Source organism: Cebidichthys violaceus, unplaced genomic scaffold, assembly GCF_023349555.1.
Source record: "Cebidichthys violaceus isolate CVI_PGR_0920_01 unplaced genomic scaffold, fCebVio1.0.p SCAF_21, whole genome shotgun sequence".
Taxonomy (NCBI): domain Eukaryota; kingdom Metazoa; phylum Chordata; class Actinopteri; order Perciformes; family Stichaeidae; genus Cebidichthys; species Cebidichthys violaceus.
The window spans coordinates 980,106-996,409 of NW_027176384.1; the positions used below are offsets into that span (position 1 = coordinate 980,106).

Here is a 16,304-nt window from a genome sequence, read left to right on the forward strand (position 1 = left end):
CTTTTTCACATGTTGGTGCATTGTCTGTATGGAGAGCTTCTCCGACCACAGTGAGCCCGTGTAGCTGTGTAGCAACAGTAATTAAGGGATTAAGGGGAGCTGGGCACCGCAGAAGTCAACTTTCAAACTCCAATTTTTCTCGGTTCATTCTTCTCCGTGTCACGCAGCTCCCTCCTCTTCTCTTTCGTCCCCGTGATTGATTGGACTGCTGTGTGTGTGTGTGTGTGTGTGTGTGTGTGTGTGTGTGTGTGTCCCCGCTGGCCCAGCCGTCGGCGTGTGCGCTTGATTGAGAGCCGACAAGAGAGCGCCTCTCTTCCCCTCAAGCCGCCATGCAGCGCGGGGGCCAAACAAAGTGTAACGAGACACACGAGAGCTGACAGCTACTTAACTTTGCCTCTCTTTTTGATGCCTCCCTCCCTCTGTTCCGTTTCTCCCTCCCAATGCCGTCCCATCTCTCCCCACCGCTCACTGTTCTCTCTCTCTCTCTCTCTCTCTCTCTCTCTCTCTCTCTCTCTCTCTCTCTCTCTCTCTCTCTCTCTCTCTCTCTCTCTCTCTCTCTCTCTCTCTCTCTCTCTCTTTCTGTCTGTCTTTACCCAGACTCTCTCCTCTTTGCTCCTCAGAAAGCACATATCCCACTAGTGTGTGTCCATACAGGCTGTTGCTGCAGGCTACATAACACAAATACAAATCTAAAATAAGCCATCGGACCTTTTTTTTTTACCTGCTCTGCTTTTAACATCCAATTGATTTAGCTTCACCTTGGGGGCATCTTTTCCCCTTTCCTTCCCCCCTTTTTTATTTTTATAAAGGCCACACCTTCAGTGTTTGAAACTGGAGATGCTGTTTTGGTTGGATTGTGTTTCATCACTTTTTCATCATCGTTTCATCACCCTCAATGTGAGCCCGACTGCCATCTGAGTGGCTATAGCCCGGAGCACATGTGTGTGTGTTTTTTTCCAGTGGTGGGTGAGGGTCTGTAGCCGATGTCATGTCAGGCTCCGTTTTAATAGTGCTGCCGACAGCTAAACTTACAACCTGCCAGATGCATCATGAATCCACGTGGATCGAGTGTGCACGTGTGTGTGTGTGTGTGTGTGTGTGTGTGTGTGTGTGTGTGTGTGTGTGTGTGTGTGTGTGTGTGCTCGGACACACTCACAAAGGTCACTGGCTCGCAGGTGCGCACGTGTTTCTGCTCCGTTCTGTTCGGGTCACGTGTTCCCTCTTGTCGATTTCCCGTCAGCTTTGGGTGTGCGCGAGTGTGTTTGCATGAAGTGCATAATTTGTCGTAATTTGATTCAAAAGAGCTTGAAGTGCAGATAGAGGTTAGCCACACCTCCTCTTCCCCCGAAAGAGAGCGGCTGAAAAGGAAGTGAGTGAGAGCGAAACAGATTGATGCAGTGGGTTTCATTCGACACTCCCACATTTAGCCGTTACACCTGAAGGAAGAAAAGCAGATGTTTGCCCGTTAGTCTTTCAGCTCTTTAAAAAAAAAAAAATTCTCCATCTGTCAGTGGGAGATGCGGCCTACTCTCCACTTATCCATCTCTGTCTTCTGGTTTTCCCTCCATCCCTCTTTCTCTCTGTCTCCCCAAATGTTTCTCTTGTATTGCTTCATCATAAAACACACCCACACCCTTCATTTTCCCTCCTCTCTCCCTCTATATATTTTAGCCTTTCTTCCTCCACTCTCCATCTCTTTCTCTCGCTCTCTCTGCAGGGTGGGAGGATGTGTAGGCACCAGTGTGACTTTAGCTCTCTAAAGCTGCAGCTCCCAGCATTTGCATCTGGAGTGTTAAGAGCATTAGAAAGAGAAGGAATAGATGTTTTTGTGAGTGTGGGTTGACAAAAACAAAAAGTAACCACAATACAATACAGTGGTGGGTGAGGGGCTATAGTGCAATATAAGGATAATTCCAGTTTATCATATTATTTAAACAAGATACATACCTGATGGAGATCAACTTTCCTTCACACTTGACTTTTTTGGTCCACTTTGGAGTGTGTTTATTATTTACAGACATAAAAAGCACTTGTCCTCCAGGGAGAGCTGGCGTCAGATTGCTTCCCAATGAATTCCGGGCTGTTTTAGTTTTTTTTAGGCAAGAATGCCATTCAACCCAGTCACAGGAAGTGTCCATTATGTTACCATGCATCTTAATGGCCGTGATCAGCTATCTCAAGGTATAAATGAGATGACCACAGGAAAGTGATATGGGATTAGAGAGGATGATTGGTGGCTAGAGTCTGTTAAAGTCGCTCAAGAATGTGCACAAACCACTTGAACACTGCTAGTGACTGCCTCAGAAAATGGCAAATTTATACAGCAGGTGAGATAAACCCCCCGAGAGGATTAAAGTAATCAACTCATCGCAACTACGGCATCAGTGGGCTATCTAATGCGAGCACTTAGTTATCTTTGAAGCTGCACACATACACACAGACAGATTATGGCCTGTGAATGAGGTGAGGTTTAGTGCACTGACCTATATTTCTATTTAATCCGAGTCCTTTATGATGTCTCCTGCTCGGGCCGGTAGGACAGACTGTTGCTTTTATTGTTCTCTTGTTTTCCTGCTCGTTATGACTGGTGTTACCTTAGTGTGTAATCACGCTTATTAAAAGGCTTATGGGAAGAAAAAACAATCTTTTTTCCAGATTAAATGCGTTCCGCGCTTTATTTAGAAAGTGTAAATTGCAAGCTTAAAAAGTGTCTGTGTGTGTCGCCTGCACGGCTTGTATTTATTTGTGAGTTCTTTCATGAGTCACACACTGTTGGTATATAAAGTTTCACATGCAGTCTTCTGCGATGCTGAAATGATACCGAGCCCTGAGCTGCACTTTTTTTGTTGTTGTTGTCATGCAGCCATTTAAAAGTAATAACATTCCTCACACAACTCCGCTCTGAGAGCTTCTTCTCCAGCAGCCTGATTTGAGCAAAGGGTTATTGTCGCCTGTGAGCGGTTTCGCAGTGAGGTTGCAATCTCCACACACACAAAGGCAGCGAAAGGAACCTGGCGGCCGGCGATGGAGAAAAGCGAAATGAAAGCCGTTCCTCCTGGGTGATTCCGCCGGCCCGGCTTTTGTCTGCGCTGCCTATCAGACTTCTATGTCTGCACACACGTGTGTGTGTGTGTGTGTGTGTGTGTGTGTGTGTGCGCAGACACATTTTTTTTGTCTCTTTCTGTGTGCACCGACTGCCAAGTCGAGTTGTGTTCAAGGCCTCCTCAGCGCCGCTACTTTCTGCTGTCTCTCTCCTCTCCCGCTGCCGACCCCCGTCGATTCCCCCGCTTCCCAGCATTCCAAGCTCAAACCAAAGAAATCACCTTTTCGCAGATGCGCACGAGTGCACACACACACACACACACACACACACACACACACACACACACACACACACGCACTGACTTAATCTGTCTCCGGCTCACACTCAAGCTGTCGGATACCTCTCCTGCTCTGTCACACTCGTGTGATATTGTGTGCATAAACACGTCTTTGTGGTTTTCGTACTTTACATGATCCCTGAGTTAGTCCTTGTGTGTTTTTAACCACATTCTCCATGAGGCATCGGGACACTTACAGTACTTTGACATGACGTGAAGGCATCTTAGCCCCTTTCACCTCGCCACATAGAAAGATAGATGCCTGAAGCCTTTGGTTTTGGAACGCAGCGTGCATGGAGTTGGCTGAGACGGAACATAGCTGAGCTGGTTTTGGTCTGAGTCGGAATGTTTTAGTCACATTGCTGGAATAATGTGCAATTTTTGGTTTGGCAAAGCCAGATCGCACAGTGTTGATGTCTTTGGACGGTGGACGTGCAGCACGCAGAATGTGCAGCATGAGGAAGTGATGAGGTTTCTTTGGCGTAGTAAACTTTCAGTTCTCTGTGTGTTAGGTGCTTTTCAGCAACGTTCACCTTGTAAATGTGGAAAAAACAGGATGCAAACATGCACTGCTTCCCCATTCTGGCTATCACTATTCTTCCCTTCCTCCTAATCAGCTCATTCAGCTGTTTTTTTTCTTCTTCAAATCGTACAAATGTGTGTTTGCACGCATGTCTGTGCACATTTATTAACGCTCACATGTATATTCCCACGCGCAAATGAGATATTCCTGATCCTTACTCCTGGCAGCAATGGAGGCCAATGGAGCACCACCGGTTGCTCTGTTGTCCAATTAGCAATGTTAATAATATAAGTGCTGTATAATTAACACGTGGGAGGGGATTATGCACGTGAATCATTGTCAGATCCGTCAGGGAGAAGAAAGGTTCATGCAAATGAGTTTAAAAAGAACATTAACAAGCACTTTGAATGAAATTTGCCATGTCATTTAGTACAAAAAAAGCTGTTAAAAGCCGGGGGGCTGAGACAGAAATCAGTGGCTTCTTCATGCGTCTTTAATGTTTTTTTTATGGTGAAATCTCTGTAAAATTGAGTCTTGCAGCAACCATATTATCATGCTTTGATAACTGGCAGCATACCTACCTTTTTTTTGGAGGAGGAGGAGGAGGAGGAGGAGGAGGAGCACTGGTGTTCCTGTTATTTGGGGCCTGTGGCAGTGTTTGTTCTTCTGAGGGGCTTAAGGGGGAGCGTTGGAGCAAACCAAATGTGACGCGGTATGACAGGCCTCGACTGCAAGTGGCAGCCCGAAACACATGCCTAATCTGAGCCAGTATGCGGCTTTCTAGGGATTTCGACTTACTCAGCAGAATGCGCTCGCAAAACATCTAATGCACATGAAGGCCTGATGGATCGAGGCGGAAGCGTATCAAGGAGATCGAAACGCGACCTCTGACTCCAAGGGGTCCGCGTAGACACAGTCGCTGTCAATTAACGAACCGAATTTGTCTGAATCAGATATGTGAGTGAGGGCTGCAAATAATGTTTTTTTTCGTTATGGATGAGGCGATCAATACTTTTAAATAATTAACCATTTAGTCTATTCAGTGCCTGAATTAAGAATTCTCAACTCAAGTTCCCAAAAGCCCAAAGAGATGTTTTCAGATCTTAAATGGACCAGTGGAAACCCAATGTGCATACATTTATTTTCACATGTAATTTACACGTCATAATTAATTGATAATTAATTTAAAATTCAACCTCAAATAAATCACCTGTTCAAGTCTCATTGTATATAAGTGTATATGCTATTTAAAATATGGTGAGGTCTTGATAAAGAATATAATGTTGACCTTCAGTTTTATTATGTTCTCTCAGTATCTCTCTCTCTTTACAACCTTCACATGAACTGAGAAGTGTTGTGATGGATGTGGGTGCTGCCATGTTAGCCCTGAAGACCCAGTGACACACTGCATTAGTGTTAAACCACCCGCTCTCCGCCAGAGACCCTCCGAATTTTAGCTCATACTCTATATTTGCACCCCCATACTCTGCAGCATCCGGTTGAAACAAACACGAATGGCATCTTGTTTCCCATTTGTACTCGCTGATCTCTTCTTTTCCCAAATTACACATGCCGCATTCCCAGCAAACGGGACTACACAACAACAAATAAGTTCAAGCATAAGCACCTTTCTGGTCCTCTCGGTGCATCGTTTGGCGGTTAGCCGGCACAGACCGGTTGACAGACGGGCAGTCTGAGGCAGACTGATGACAGGCACTTGGAGACCCACGGACAGACAGCAGCTGGCTCCTAGATTGACAGGCAGGAAGCTTTCATTTCACAGCAGAAAAAAAAAAGGCGACTTGAAGCTGAATAATTTAGTCGACTGCAGCTGGGAAAGTCACTTGGATAATTCATGCATTGGGCACACTTTGTGAGCTGTGATTGCCGCTCTGCGTGCATGTGTGTGCGCGGGTGATTGGGCTTTGAATGAATTACGAAAAAGTAGGCAAGTTTCGGGGGTTTTCCGTGCACGTGTGCACGCCAGCGGTTGGTCTTTGAGTGAATTACAAAGTCAGATGTGTGCTTGTGACAAATCCCTTGTAAAGATAGTGTTTCTGCAGCTCGAGGGATAACAAGCAGTTGGCGAAGCTTCAGCGTCGAAGGACAGAGTGTAAAGCACACACACACACACACACACACACACACACACACACACACACACACACACACACACACACACACACACACAGTTACAGACAGCACAGAGTGTCTAGCTGCTGTTTGATTTCATCAGCAGACCTGATATCAATGTCAACATGAGAGAGAGGGTGGGTGGATAAACTGAATCCTCTCTTGGGTGGTGGGTTTCTTCCAGAAAAAACAATTAAACATGCGATTTTCTGCTGATATTTCTCTGATTAGTAAAGTTCATCTTTTTTGTTTTTGCCACTTTTCATAAGAAAGGTTCCCACATTTTTCGATTGAGTTTTAGATCCACTGAGCGTTAAATGCTCTTCTGCGGTCAACAGTCCATGAAACGTCACCCATGTGTGCCACATGTCTGTACCCTAGGTCTCCTGGTGTCTTTAAATTGAGCTGGATTAAATGTGGTTCCTCTACAGAGGGCGGGGGGATTCTCTCAGTGCTGTTTGGACGGTGCGTTCAGGTACACTGAACGCCCCGGAGGGCAGAAGAAATGAAATTATCTGTAAACTCTTTAGCTGTAGCGGGATCCCTCTCAGTTCTGCATGGCAGGGATTCTTGTTATATGTTTCCTTTCCAAATCCCAGTAAAGCTGTCTTTTTTTTCCTCTGCGCGTGTGCGCATGTGTGTGTGTGTGTGTGTGTGTGTGTGTGTGTCTGTGTGTGAATGCACGTCTGTGTATGTCTGTGTGTGCTTGCTTACATAGCAGTTTGAATAGGCTTCTTGTGTGAATTTTGCTGCCTGTGTAAGAGAGTATGTAGACCTTTCTGCAGCTTGTGTGTGTGTGTGTGTGTGTGTGTGTGTGTGTGTGTGTGTGTGTGTGTGTGTGTGTGTGGATGGATCATAAACTGTATCCAGTCAGTTGGGTGGCTCTGTCAGTTTCTGCTTCTGTATCTGTATGCACATCCATGTGCAGAGCTGGTTATCTGACACTCACTTCTGATGGCTGTTACACTCTCACAGCGCAAAGAAGCAATCACTGCTAATGGACCATCAGCATCTCTCTGTCTCTCTGTATGAGTAAGGAGGTCGTCCTTACTTATTCTCCTTTTATATGCATTTCATCATCTTAAAACGGTTTTATTTGAGCTTCAATTGTACAATGCAACTCTATTATTTTCCGTTATCAGATCCTCCATCTCTGGTAAGTGGCCATGTCATGCAATATGCTATTTTACCCAGTGGAGTGAAAGCTTGGCCCGTGGTGCTGCTGCTTGCAGCTTTCTCAACAAACGCTTATGCAATCAATTTCACACGAGCTTCATTGGGTCCTCAGTAATACACCTGCCGTGACATAGTTGCATCACACATCCAAGTTGCAGCTACTCACTTTAAAAAAAAAAAAAGAATTGACTAAATACACTTTGGTTTCAGGTAAAAAAATAAAAATTCCACTTCATATATTCTGTATGACACAGAATGTATTTACGTAAGTGTGTTTGTGTGTTGCTGTTTTGAGTTTGTGCAGAAATACAGTGATGTTTCATTATTTATATAAGCTTTGATTTTTATTTCACCTACACAGATTATTGATTGCACCTCCTCTCTCTGTGTCGGTTTTGTTTTGTATCGCTCCGCTTGTGTCTCAGGACCTTTTCCTAACTCTGCATAACTCGGCTCAGAATGTTAAAATAACTTGTGTGGGTGTTTTGTGCCTCTTTCTCTTGCAGTGCTGGCCAGTTTCCGAGGGACCGTCCAGCACGGGCTCCCGCTGGAAATCGGAGACACAGTGCAGATCCTGGAGAAATGTGAAGGTACAGTATGTGTAAACTGTGTGTTACTTTCAAGTCACAAATCAGTTGCTTCATTAAATATCCAGATCAAGCGATAACAGCTGTTACACTTTTGGATTAACCCTATTAAATCGATCCCAAATAATTGGTAAAGCCATGCACACACTGGGCTGCATATGCACTTGCTCACACACTCACGTCAATCCGCAGATTTATGAATGCAACCACAAACAGGCCCGGAAACAGACACGCTACTTGGCAAAGATTTGCACAAACGCATACAAAGTTAACCTGGCGGATATCACACTTCTCTTATGTCTTTTTGAGGATTCTATCATGGTGCAGCATTTGCATGAAATGAGCAGCGTCACGTCTTTGGTGAACGCCTGTGGAAGTCATGTTTGCTGCCGTTTCCTGCACCACAGACTGGCCGCTTTTCCCGCCTTCCTGCCCACGCTGAGTCTGTTTTTCTCCTCTACTTGCTTTCTCTGTAATGTGACTCTGTATTGTCTATCTCTGTCTATAGGCCATTTTTCTCTTTTATATTCAGAATGATATGAACTCATCTAACCACAGCAAAGCCGCACTGTTACGCACACTTCAACACAGATAAGCAGCCATGCACAAAACGCCTCCCCTCTTCCGGAGCTCTTGACACCCTCTGCCTCACTTCCTGTTGGGAGACAACACTCGCACCGAGCGAGTCTGCCAGTCAAGCAGTCAGACGTGCAGCCAGCCAGTCAGAGGGCTGTAATGTTTGCGGTTAAAAAAAAAAAAAAAAAAAGAGCCCAGAGGAAGTAGACAATAGCAAAGCCAGCGGAATTCATGGCCCAGAAGGGAGGAACAAAAATCAAATTCCTGCCAGCAGCGAGCAGGCTGAGGGACAGGCTGCTGACAGCAGTGGAGACAGACTAAATGGGTCTGCCTCATGTTGATGCTGTTGACACTTCGGAACACAGGAGCTTATCATGTGAACGTGTCTTTGCTGACTCAGGGCTCCCGTCTGTAAAAGGTGCTGCCCCCAGTAATTGAATTTTGACTTTCGGTTCTAACTTGAACTTTTGTTAAGTTCCTGACAGCAGTGAATGCATTTGTGTACAGTATATAGTTAAGTTTTTATCTAAAGTCCTCCCACCACAGCCCTATCAGATGAGCCCAAGTACCTCTTCATAGACACCACCTAATGCTCCATGTTCCTAATGTGGATGTGTCAGTAAAATGCACATAAAAATTCCTTCAAAGCTACTTCAATCTTGCAGAAGTACCCCTGGTTGGTCATTGATCAGTTGTCACAGCCTACTGATTTCTTACTGATGTCTTACTACCCGTCACTGACATTAAACGTTTCAGAATGCCGTCACAGTACTTGACCTCTGCTGCTGAAAAAAGAAATTGACTCACCTCGGAAATACCGAGCATGTGTTCCACAGTGCAGACCCAGACAAATTACTCAACCCCGTTGCGAGCACGCATGCCCGAAACAAAATGGGAGAGAAAGCACTCCCGAAGTCTTAGACGCTCTGGTGAAAACCCAACAGTGATTAGAATAATCTAATGCATTTACATTTGAGCTATTTAGCTAATGCTCTTATCTGGAGGGACTTACAATGACTGCAACAGTGGAATGAGCTCCAATCGTCAGTTTGGGAAAGAGCATCAAGCTCAAAGCCTCAGATATAAATGTATTAGATCGTTTCTATCAGGACTGGGATTTGCTGAAGCATCGAGCATGTACTAATTTGAGCCCAGATTGGAGTGTGTAATGGCGTGGGCATATGCAAACTGTAGCCTCTGCTTTTTTTTTTTTTCATACTTGCTAAGGACAAGTGTTACAGGTTCACAGGGTTCTCAGTGGCTTTGCCTCACAGGTCCCTTCCCTTCACTCTGCTGTGCATTAGCCTGTGGTCGCTGCAAACAAGTTACCTTGTACCGCAGTGTTCTCGAGTGCTTCGATGACATGTGACAAAATCTAAAAAAAATGGTGTTGACATTTGTATTTGGCGGTGAGATACCCAGTCAGAGATCCGTTTATGTCTCAGGCCCCTCTTTCACATGACACTGAATTGGAATACAACTATATGTCTGGTGGGCTTGTGATGCAATTTGTTTGTATATACAGCTGTCCGGATCATTGTCATTAAATCTCACACACGCACACATGCATCCCCTTCCCTGTCCATCTCTTATTAAAATAGTATTCCATATATCTCCACCGTCTCTCCTTGCAGTTTAAGCCAGATATAAAGATGTCAGGGTGTATTATTCATATGCACATGCTGTAAATTTAAATGGTGCTTTGTCTCCACAGGCTGGTACCGAGGTTTCATCCTGAAGAATCCAAATTTCAAGGTGAGCAAACTTTTTCGGACTGTGTGTGTGTTTTGCTTTGTACCGTCATTTAGTTTTGTTAGCCGCCGCAACTAGCAATTTCACCCACTCTCAGTGACAGATACCTGCAGCTGTGCTTACTCTTGTGTGGTAAAAGTGCTCAGCGTGTTGGTAACATAAGCCGGATGTGGTCAGCTGTAAGGCCCTACACGCCTACGGTCCATCCACACAGGTGTTTTGCATTTTTTAGACAGATAAGAGCAGAACCGTGGTTATTGTTTTAATTACACTTCACCATCTATGACCATCCCAAATGTCTGCAATAAAAAAGGTCCATTAGTTGATAAAGTAACTTCACATAATTTCCCGCAGAGCTCTAGAAGTCAAATGGAAACTAATCTCACGAAAGCAACTTCTTTGTCAATAGGTTTTTTTAATAATTCATAAATTATTTTCTTTTAATCAATTAAATACGACAGCATAGGTTTATGCCGACAGCACGAATCAGAATGTGATTTGTGAAACAAATAGTTAGACTGCTGGAAAAAAAAGGTAAAAAGTTAAGTGGATGACAGCTCTTACATGTAAAAATAAAAACCCCGTCCTTGCTCAAGACCAACCAATTAAACCAAAGTGACAGTAATAGATGTGGCTTTTAAAAGCTCTTGCTCAGCAGAGCATGTGATAACACAAACTGAGTTGGGAGTGTTGTGTTCAGAGTCTCTCTGTGTGTGTGCGAGTGTGTTGCATTTATCCTCAGTTACTTAAACGTAAGTTCTGCTTTGATCTCCCCGAGTCAATAGGGAGCAACTTGCAGTTTATTAGCGTCAAACAGGGCACGCACACACACAAGCACACTTTTCATCTTTTTTTTTTTTTTTGGGTCTCCTAAATCCCCAATGCTACTTTCTTTTATCTCCTCGTCTGCTCACGTTTCCTCTCTTTCTCTCTCCTTCTTCTAACCCACAAACACACCGTATTGATTGAATGCATCATTGCTGCAGGCTAACAGAATGACTTACTCAGCTAAATTAGAAGAACTTCTCATTAACTTGTTCATCTTCTGCTCAAAGGGGATCTTTCCGTCCAGCTACATCCACTTGAAGAATGCCCACGTCAAGAACAAAGGGTAAGTAGTCCCATTCTTTTGTTTCTCTTCTCCCGTTCCCGTGTGTCTCCATAGAGGTTTGAACTCTATTTGTGTGTTTAAAGGCAATTTGAGACGGTCATCCCTGTTGAAGACTCTGTCATCACAGAGATGACCTCAACGTTGCGAGACTGGGGTGCCATGTGGAAACAACTCTATGTGGTAAGAATCCACACACACACACACACATTACATTACATTACATTACAGTCATTTAGCAGACGCTTTTATCCAAAGCGACTTACAATAAGTGCATTCAACATTGGTAATCAAAAGAACTCCTAGTCGCCAGAAGTCATAAGTACATTTCCTTTTCCAAACAAGCATCTAAGAGCATGAAGCAGAGCATAACTCAGAGCCAAAGTACAGTACAGAAACAAAGAAAAACAGTTAGTGCTATAAGTAATACGAATACAATAAGTGCAACAAGCTAGTATGAAAACAATAAGCGCTAAGTGGAAGGCTCAGGGTAGCACTTCCTGAAGAGGTGGGTTTTCAGCCTGCGCCGAAAGATGGGCAGCGACTCCGCTGTCCTGACGTCAGTGGAAAGTTCATTCCACCACTGTGGGGCCAGGACAGAAAACAGCCGTGACCGGGTCGATCGGCCGCCAGGACCTCTGAGCGACGGGGCAACCGATCGCCCCGAGGCAGCAGAGCGAAGTGGTCGGGCGGGGGTGTAAGGCTTGACCATGGCCTGGAGATAGGAAGGAGCTGTTCCTTTCACTGCCCTGTAGGCTAGCACCAGAGTCTTAAACTGGATGCGAGCTCTTACAGGTAGCCAGTGTAGAGAACGGAGAAAGGAAGTTGTGTGGGAGAACTTGGGGCGATTGAACACCAGGCGAGCTGCAGCTTTCTGGACAAGCTCCAGAGGTCTGATGGCCGACGCCGGGGCTCCGGCGAGTAGAGAGTTGCAGTAGTCCAGGCGGGAGATGACAAGAGCCTGGATGAGAACCTGCGCCGTCTCGTCAGTCAGGAAGGGACGAATCCTCCTGATGTTGTAGAGCAGGAATCTGCAGGAGCGTGTAACGGATGAAATGTTTGCCGAGAATGACAGTTGGTCATCCAGGGTCACACCCAGGTTCCTCGCAGTCCGAGTTGGCGTCACCACGGTATCATCAATGGTGATGGACAGGTCCCGGTGTGGGCAACCCTTCCCCGGGAGGAACAGTAGCTCAGTTTTGTCTAGGTTGAGCTTGAGGTGGTGTGTCGTCATCCACTTCGAGATGTCAGCCAAACACGCAGCGATGCGCGTCTCCACTTGGGTGTCACCGGGGGGAAATGACAAGACCAGCTGGGTGTCATCGGCATAACAATGGTAGGAGAAGTCATGCGAGCGAATAACAGAACCCAGAGATGTTGTGTAGAGCGAGAAGAGAAGGGGGCCCAGGACTGACCCTTGCGGAACCCCCGTAGTCAGCATGCGTGGTTCCGACACGGCCCCCCTCCAGGTCACCTGGTAGGATCGACCCGTCAGGTAGGATGCAAACAGGGAGAGTGCAGAGCCTGAGACGCCCATCCCCTCGAGGGATGAGAGGAGGATTTGATGGTTCACAGTGTCAAACGCCGCAGACAAGTCCAGGAGAATCAGGACAGAGGAGAGAGAGTTAGCTCTTGCGGCGTGAAGCGACTCTGTCACCGCAAGGAGGGCCGTCTCTGTCGAGTGACCCACTTTGAACCCGGACTGGTGGGGGTCCAAAAGGCTGTTTTGGTGGAGATAGGAAGACAGTTGGTTAAAGACAGCACGTTCAAGTGTTTTGGATAGAAAGGGTAGAAGAGAAACCGGTCTGAAGTTCTTGACATCAGAGGGGTCAAGTGATGGTTTCTTCAGAAGGGGGGTGACTCTGGCGGTCTTGAAGGCCGTGGGAAAGCATCCTGAAACAAGAGATGTGTTGATGAGGTGGGTGAGGAAAGGAAGGAGTTCAGTCGCAATAGACTGAAGAAGAGGGGAAGGGATCGGGTCAAGGGAGCACGTGGTGGGGCGGTTAGACGTAACAAGGTTGAGGACCTCGTTAGGGGAGAGAGGAGCCAGAAAGGGTAAGATGGGGCGTGGAGATGGGAGGGAGAGCTGTGGGGGCAGGATTGGACAGGGAGAGAGGGGCTGAGAGAAGGAGGATCTGATATTGTTTACCTTCTTGTCAAAGAAGTTGGCAAAATCATCAGGGAGAAGGGAGGAAGTAGGAGGAGGGGGTGGGGGTTGGAGGAGTGAAGTGAAAGTTTCAAAGAGTTTTTTAGGATTGGAAGCAGAGGTTAGGATTTTAGAGCGGAAGAACGCAGCTTTAGCAGTAGATAGAGAGGATGAAAAAGTGGAAAGAAGAGCTTGGAAGTTAAGAAGGTCCTCCGGGAGTTTGCCTTTTCTCCATTTACGCTCAGCCTCTCTTAGGCTCCGTCTATCAGTACGCACTGAGTCCGACAGCCACGGGGCAGGTGGAGTTGGGCGTGCAGGCCTGGAGGTGAAGGGACAGAGTTTGTCCAAAGAAGAAGTAAGGGTGGAGAGGAGAAGATCAGTAGCAGTATCAGGGGATAGGAGAGAGAAGGATTCAGGGTCAGGGAGAGCAGAGGTGACAGAAGAGGAAAGATCAGCAGGGGAGAGGGAGCGGAGATGACTCCGGGTAGAAACCATGTGGGTAGGTGGAGGAAGTGATGGAGCAGAGGATAGGGAGAGGGAGTAGGACATGAAATAGTGGTCAGAGAGCTGGAGGGGAGTGACACACACACACACACACACACACACACACACACACACACACACACACACACACACACACACACACACACACACACAGTTTGCATTAATTTTGAATGTCACTACCGCCTAAGCAAAGCTTCATTCTGGGTAATTCAAAAGCCGCAAACATTCTAAGCTTTTTTCATACACATTCATTAGTTGGATTGATCGTGTTTGTGGCATATTAAGCTATCTGGGGTGCTGATTAAATTGAGCAGATGAATACTCGCGGATCAAAAGTGCATCCATTTGTGGCAAAAAGCAGCAGGACACTGGAGCTAATTTGCACAAATCCATTTTAAGTTTCTCTGTCTTCCTCTCTCTCTGTGGGTCGCCATGTTCCTCTTTGGCTCTCTAATGTGCGTTCTGTCACTTTGTTTTCACTTAGGCTTTCGGGTGGCAAGATGCGGCTGTGTGTTTGTGTCTTCTTATCTGTGTCTTTCCCTCTGTCTTAAGTCCTTTTAGTCCCCGCCTTTTACTGCCTCACTGTGATTCTCCACTCATTTTTTTCTTCCTCTGTCCCTCCCCACTGTGTCCTGTGTCTGCAGAAGAATGAGGGGGATTTGTTCCATCGACTTTGGCACGTGATGAATGAAATCCTGGACCTGAGGCGGCAGGTGCTGGTGGGCCACCTTACCCATGACCGCATGAGGGACGTCAAGCAGCACATTACGGCGAGATTGGACTGGGGCAACGAGTGAGTTCTCATCTCAAAAGACCATATCTGTGTTTTTATGTTTGTTTTTCTATGTTTGAAGTCATTAATCTTTCATCAGTTGAACTACTACTGGGTTTAAGACTGATTTTCTGCCCTCTGCTCAGCCACCGGATTATATTTGCTTTATAGTGTTGTATGAAAATCAAATACCAGCGACCAGAGGCTGGCTTGCTTGAGAGCAGCAATTCATCACAGGGCACATTCAGTCAGCCTTACTTTTTTGTAAAAGTTATGTTTTTATTGCACGGTAATGCAGTTTTGAACCAGAACAATTTTAAGTCTTGCTTTTTGGTGCGTTCAACAAAAAACATCTGAAATGCAGACATCAAATGCAAGGCACTACCAAATCTATGTCATCCTTATTGTATCATTTATATTGGCTCTTTGCTTATCTTCCATTTGCCTGTATCCACGGCAGGAACTTTTCAAGAAAGCCAGAACCATTAAAGCAATACAGGAAACTTAACATGTGAGACTGGAGGAACCTATGTGTAAATTCCTAAAAAACTCTGCTTTTCAACCACTCGCTAAAATCTTAAGTGTCTGAGTTTCTTTGAATGCACCACTGATGAATCATTCCCAGCCCCTGCTCACATCTGCATAACCACATTAATACCCTGCATCTTCTACAAAGTACATGTTCACTGTGAGGAATAACCTGCAGAAAGTTTAAAGTCTCTGACCTGTTAGGAAGGAAGGCGGGGAAAGAAATGTAAAAACTTGGGAATAAAAGTTGGGAAGGGGTTATCAATAATATAAAGCACATTTGTAGTTAATGAGAAATAGCCCAGTGAGGTCTAATAACAACATTAGTTTAACTTAATGAACACTTGTATTGAACATGACGTTGGAAAATTAATCTCACGTTTCTTCACATATTTTAGGAACAATAGAAAATTGTAATCATTCAGAATATTCCATTCAGTTATTCTGTCTTCTAAGCAAGAGCCCCCTGCAACTCTCCAACTCGTCTCTTCCTTCTTTCACAGACTCTCCCTCTTTTACTCTTCTCTCATTGTACCACCATCTTTTGTTGTCACCTACCATCCCTGCAGGCACACTCCTCACTCAATCAAGTCTCACAGACAGCGCCCTCTCCATCCTCCCTCTCTCTTTCTTCTCTCTTTCCTCTCCATGCCATGGGGGTGAAATATTTCAATCCCCCAACTTCTGGCATTCTCTCTTGCTATCTGTCCTTACCCTTCACTGTCCTTCTTGCCCCCTGCTGTGGGCCCTCCTCAAACACACACGCACACACACACACACACACACACACACACACACACACACACACACACACACACACACACCTCTCCTTAGTGAGGAGATTGGTGGACAGTCCCTCGCTGTGGGTTGTTGTATGCTTGACCAGGCCTGTCTCTTTTATTGCTGACAAGGAGGCACACTGTAGCGTGCCGTTTTGGTCCACTGAAAGGGCCAGCCTAGAGGACGATAAGAAGAAGGAAAGGAGAGGGAAGGAGGGAGGAAGTGAGAGGGAGAGTAGTAGTATGAAGAGAGAGGGAGAGAGAGAGTGAGAGAGAGAGAAAGACAGAGACAGAGAGAGAAGTTGGAGGACGAAGGATAAAGAGAACAGCGGGTAAAGCA

At 45.7% G+C, this 16,304-nt stretch overlaps 1 protein-coding gene across 7 annotated transcripts in view; it reads left to right on the forward strand.

Moving 5' to 3' along the window:
- The window catches only part of dock4b (dedicator of cytokinesis 4b), a 102,222-nt gene that overhangs the window by 18,081 nt on the left and 67,837 nt on the right, over window positions 1-16,304 (forward strand). For all 7 annotated transcript variants that reach the window (XM_068716827.1, XM_068716828.1, XM_068716832.1 and 4 more), the window contains exons 2-6: window positions 7,719-7,802; window positions 10,090-10,130; window positions 11,183-11,238; window positions 11,322-11,418; window positions 14,530-14,678. In XM_068716827.1, coding sequence (XP_068572928.1) covers window positions 7,719-7,802; window positions 10,090-10,130; window positions 11,183-11,238; window positions 11,322-11,418; window positions 14,530-14,678 — 427 coding nt within the window. The remainder of the gene's footprint in view (window positions 1-7,718; window positions 7,803-10,089; window positions 10,131-11,182; window positions 11,239-11,321; window positions 11,419-14,529; window positions 14,679-16,304) is intronic.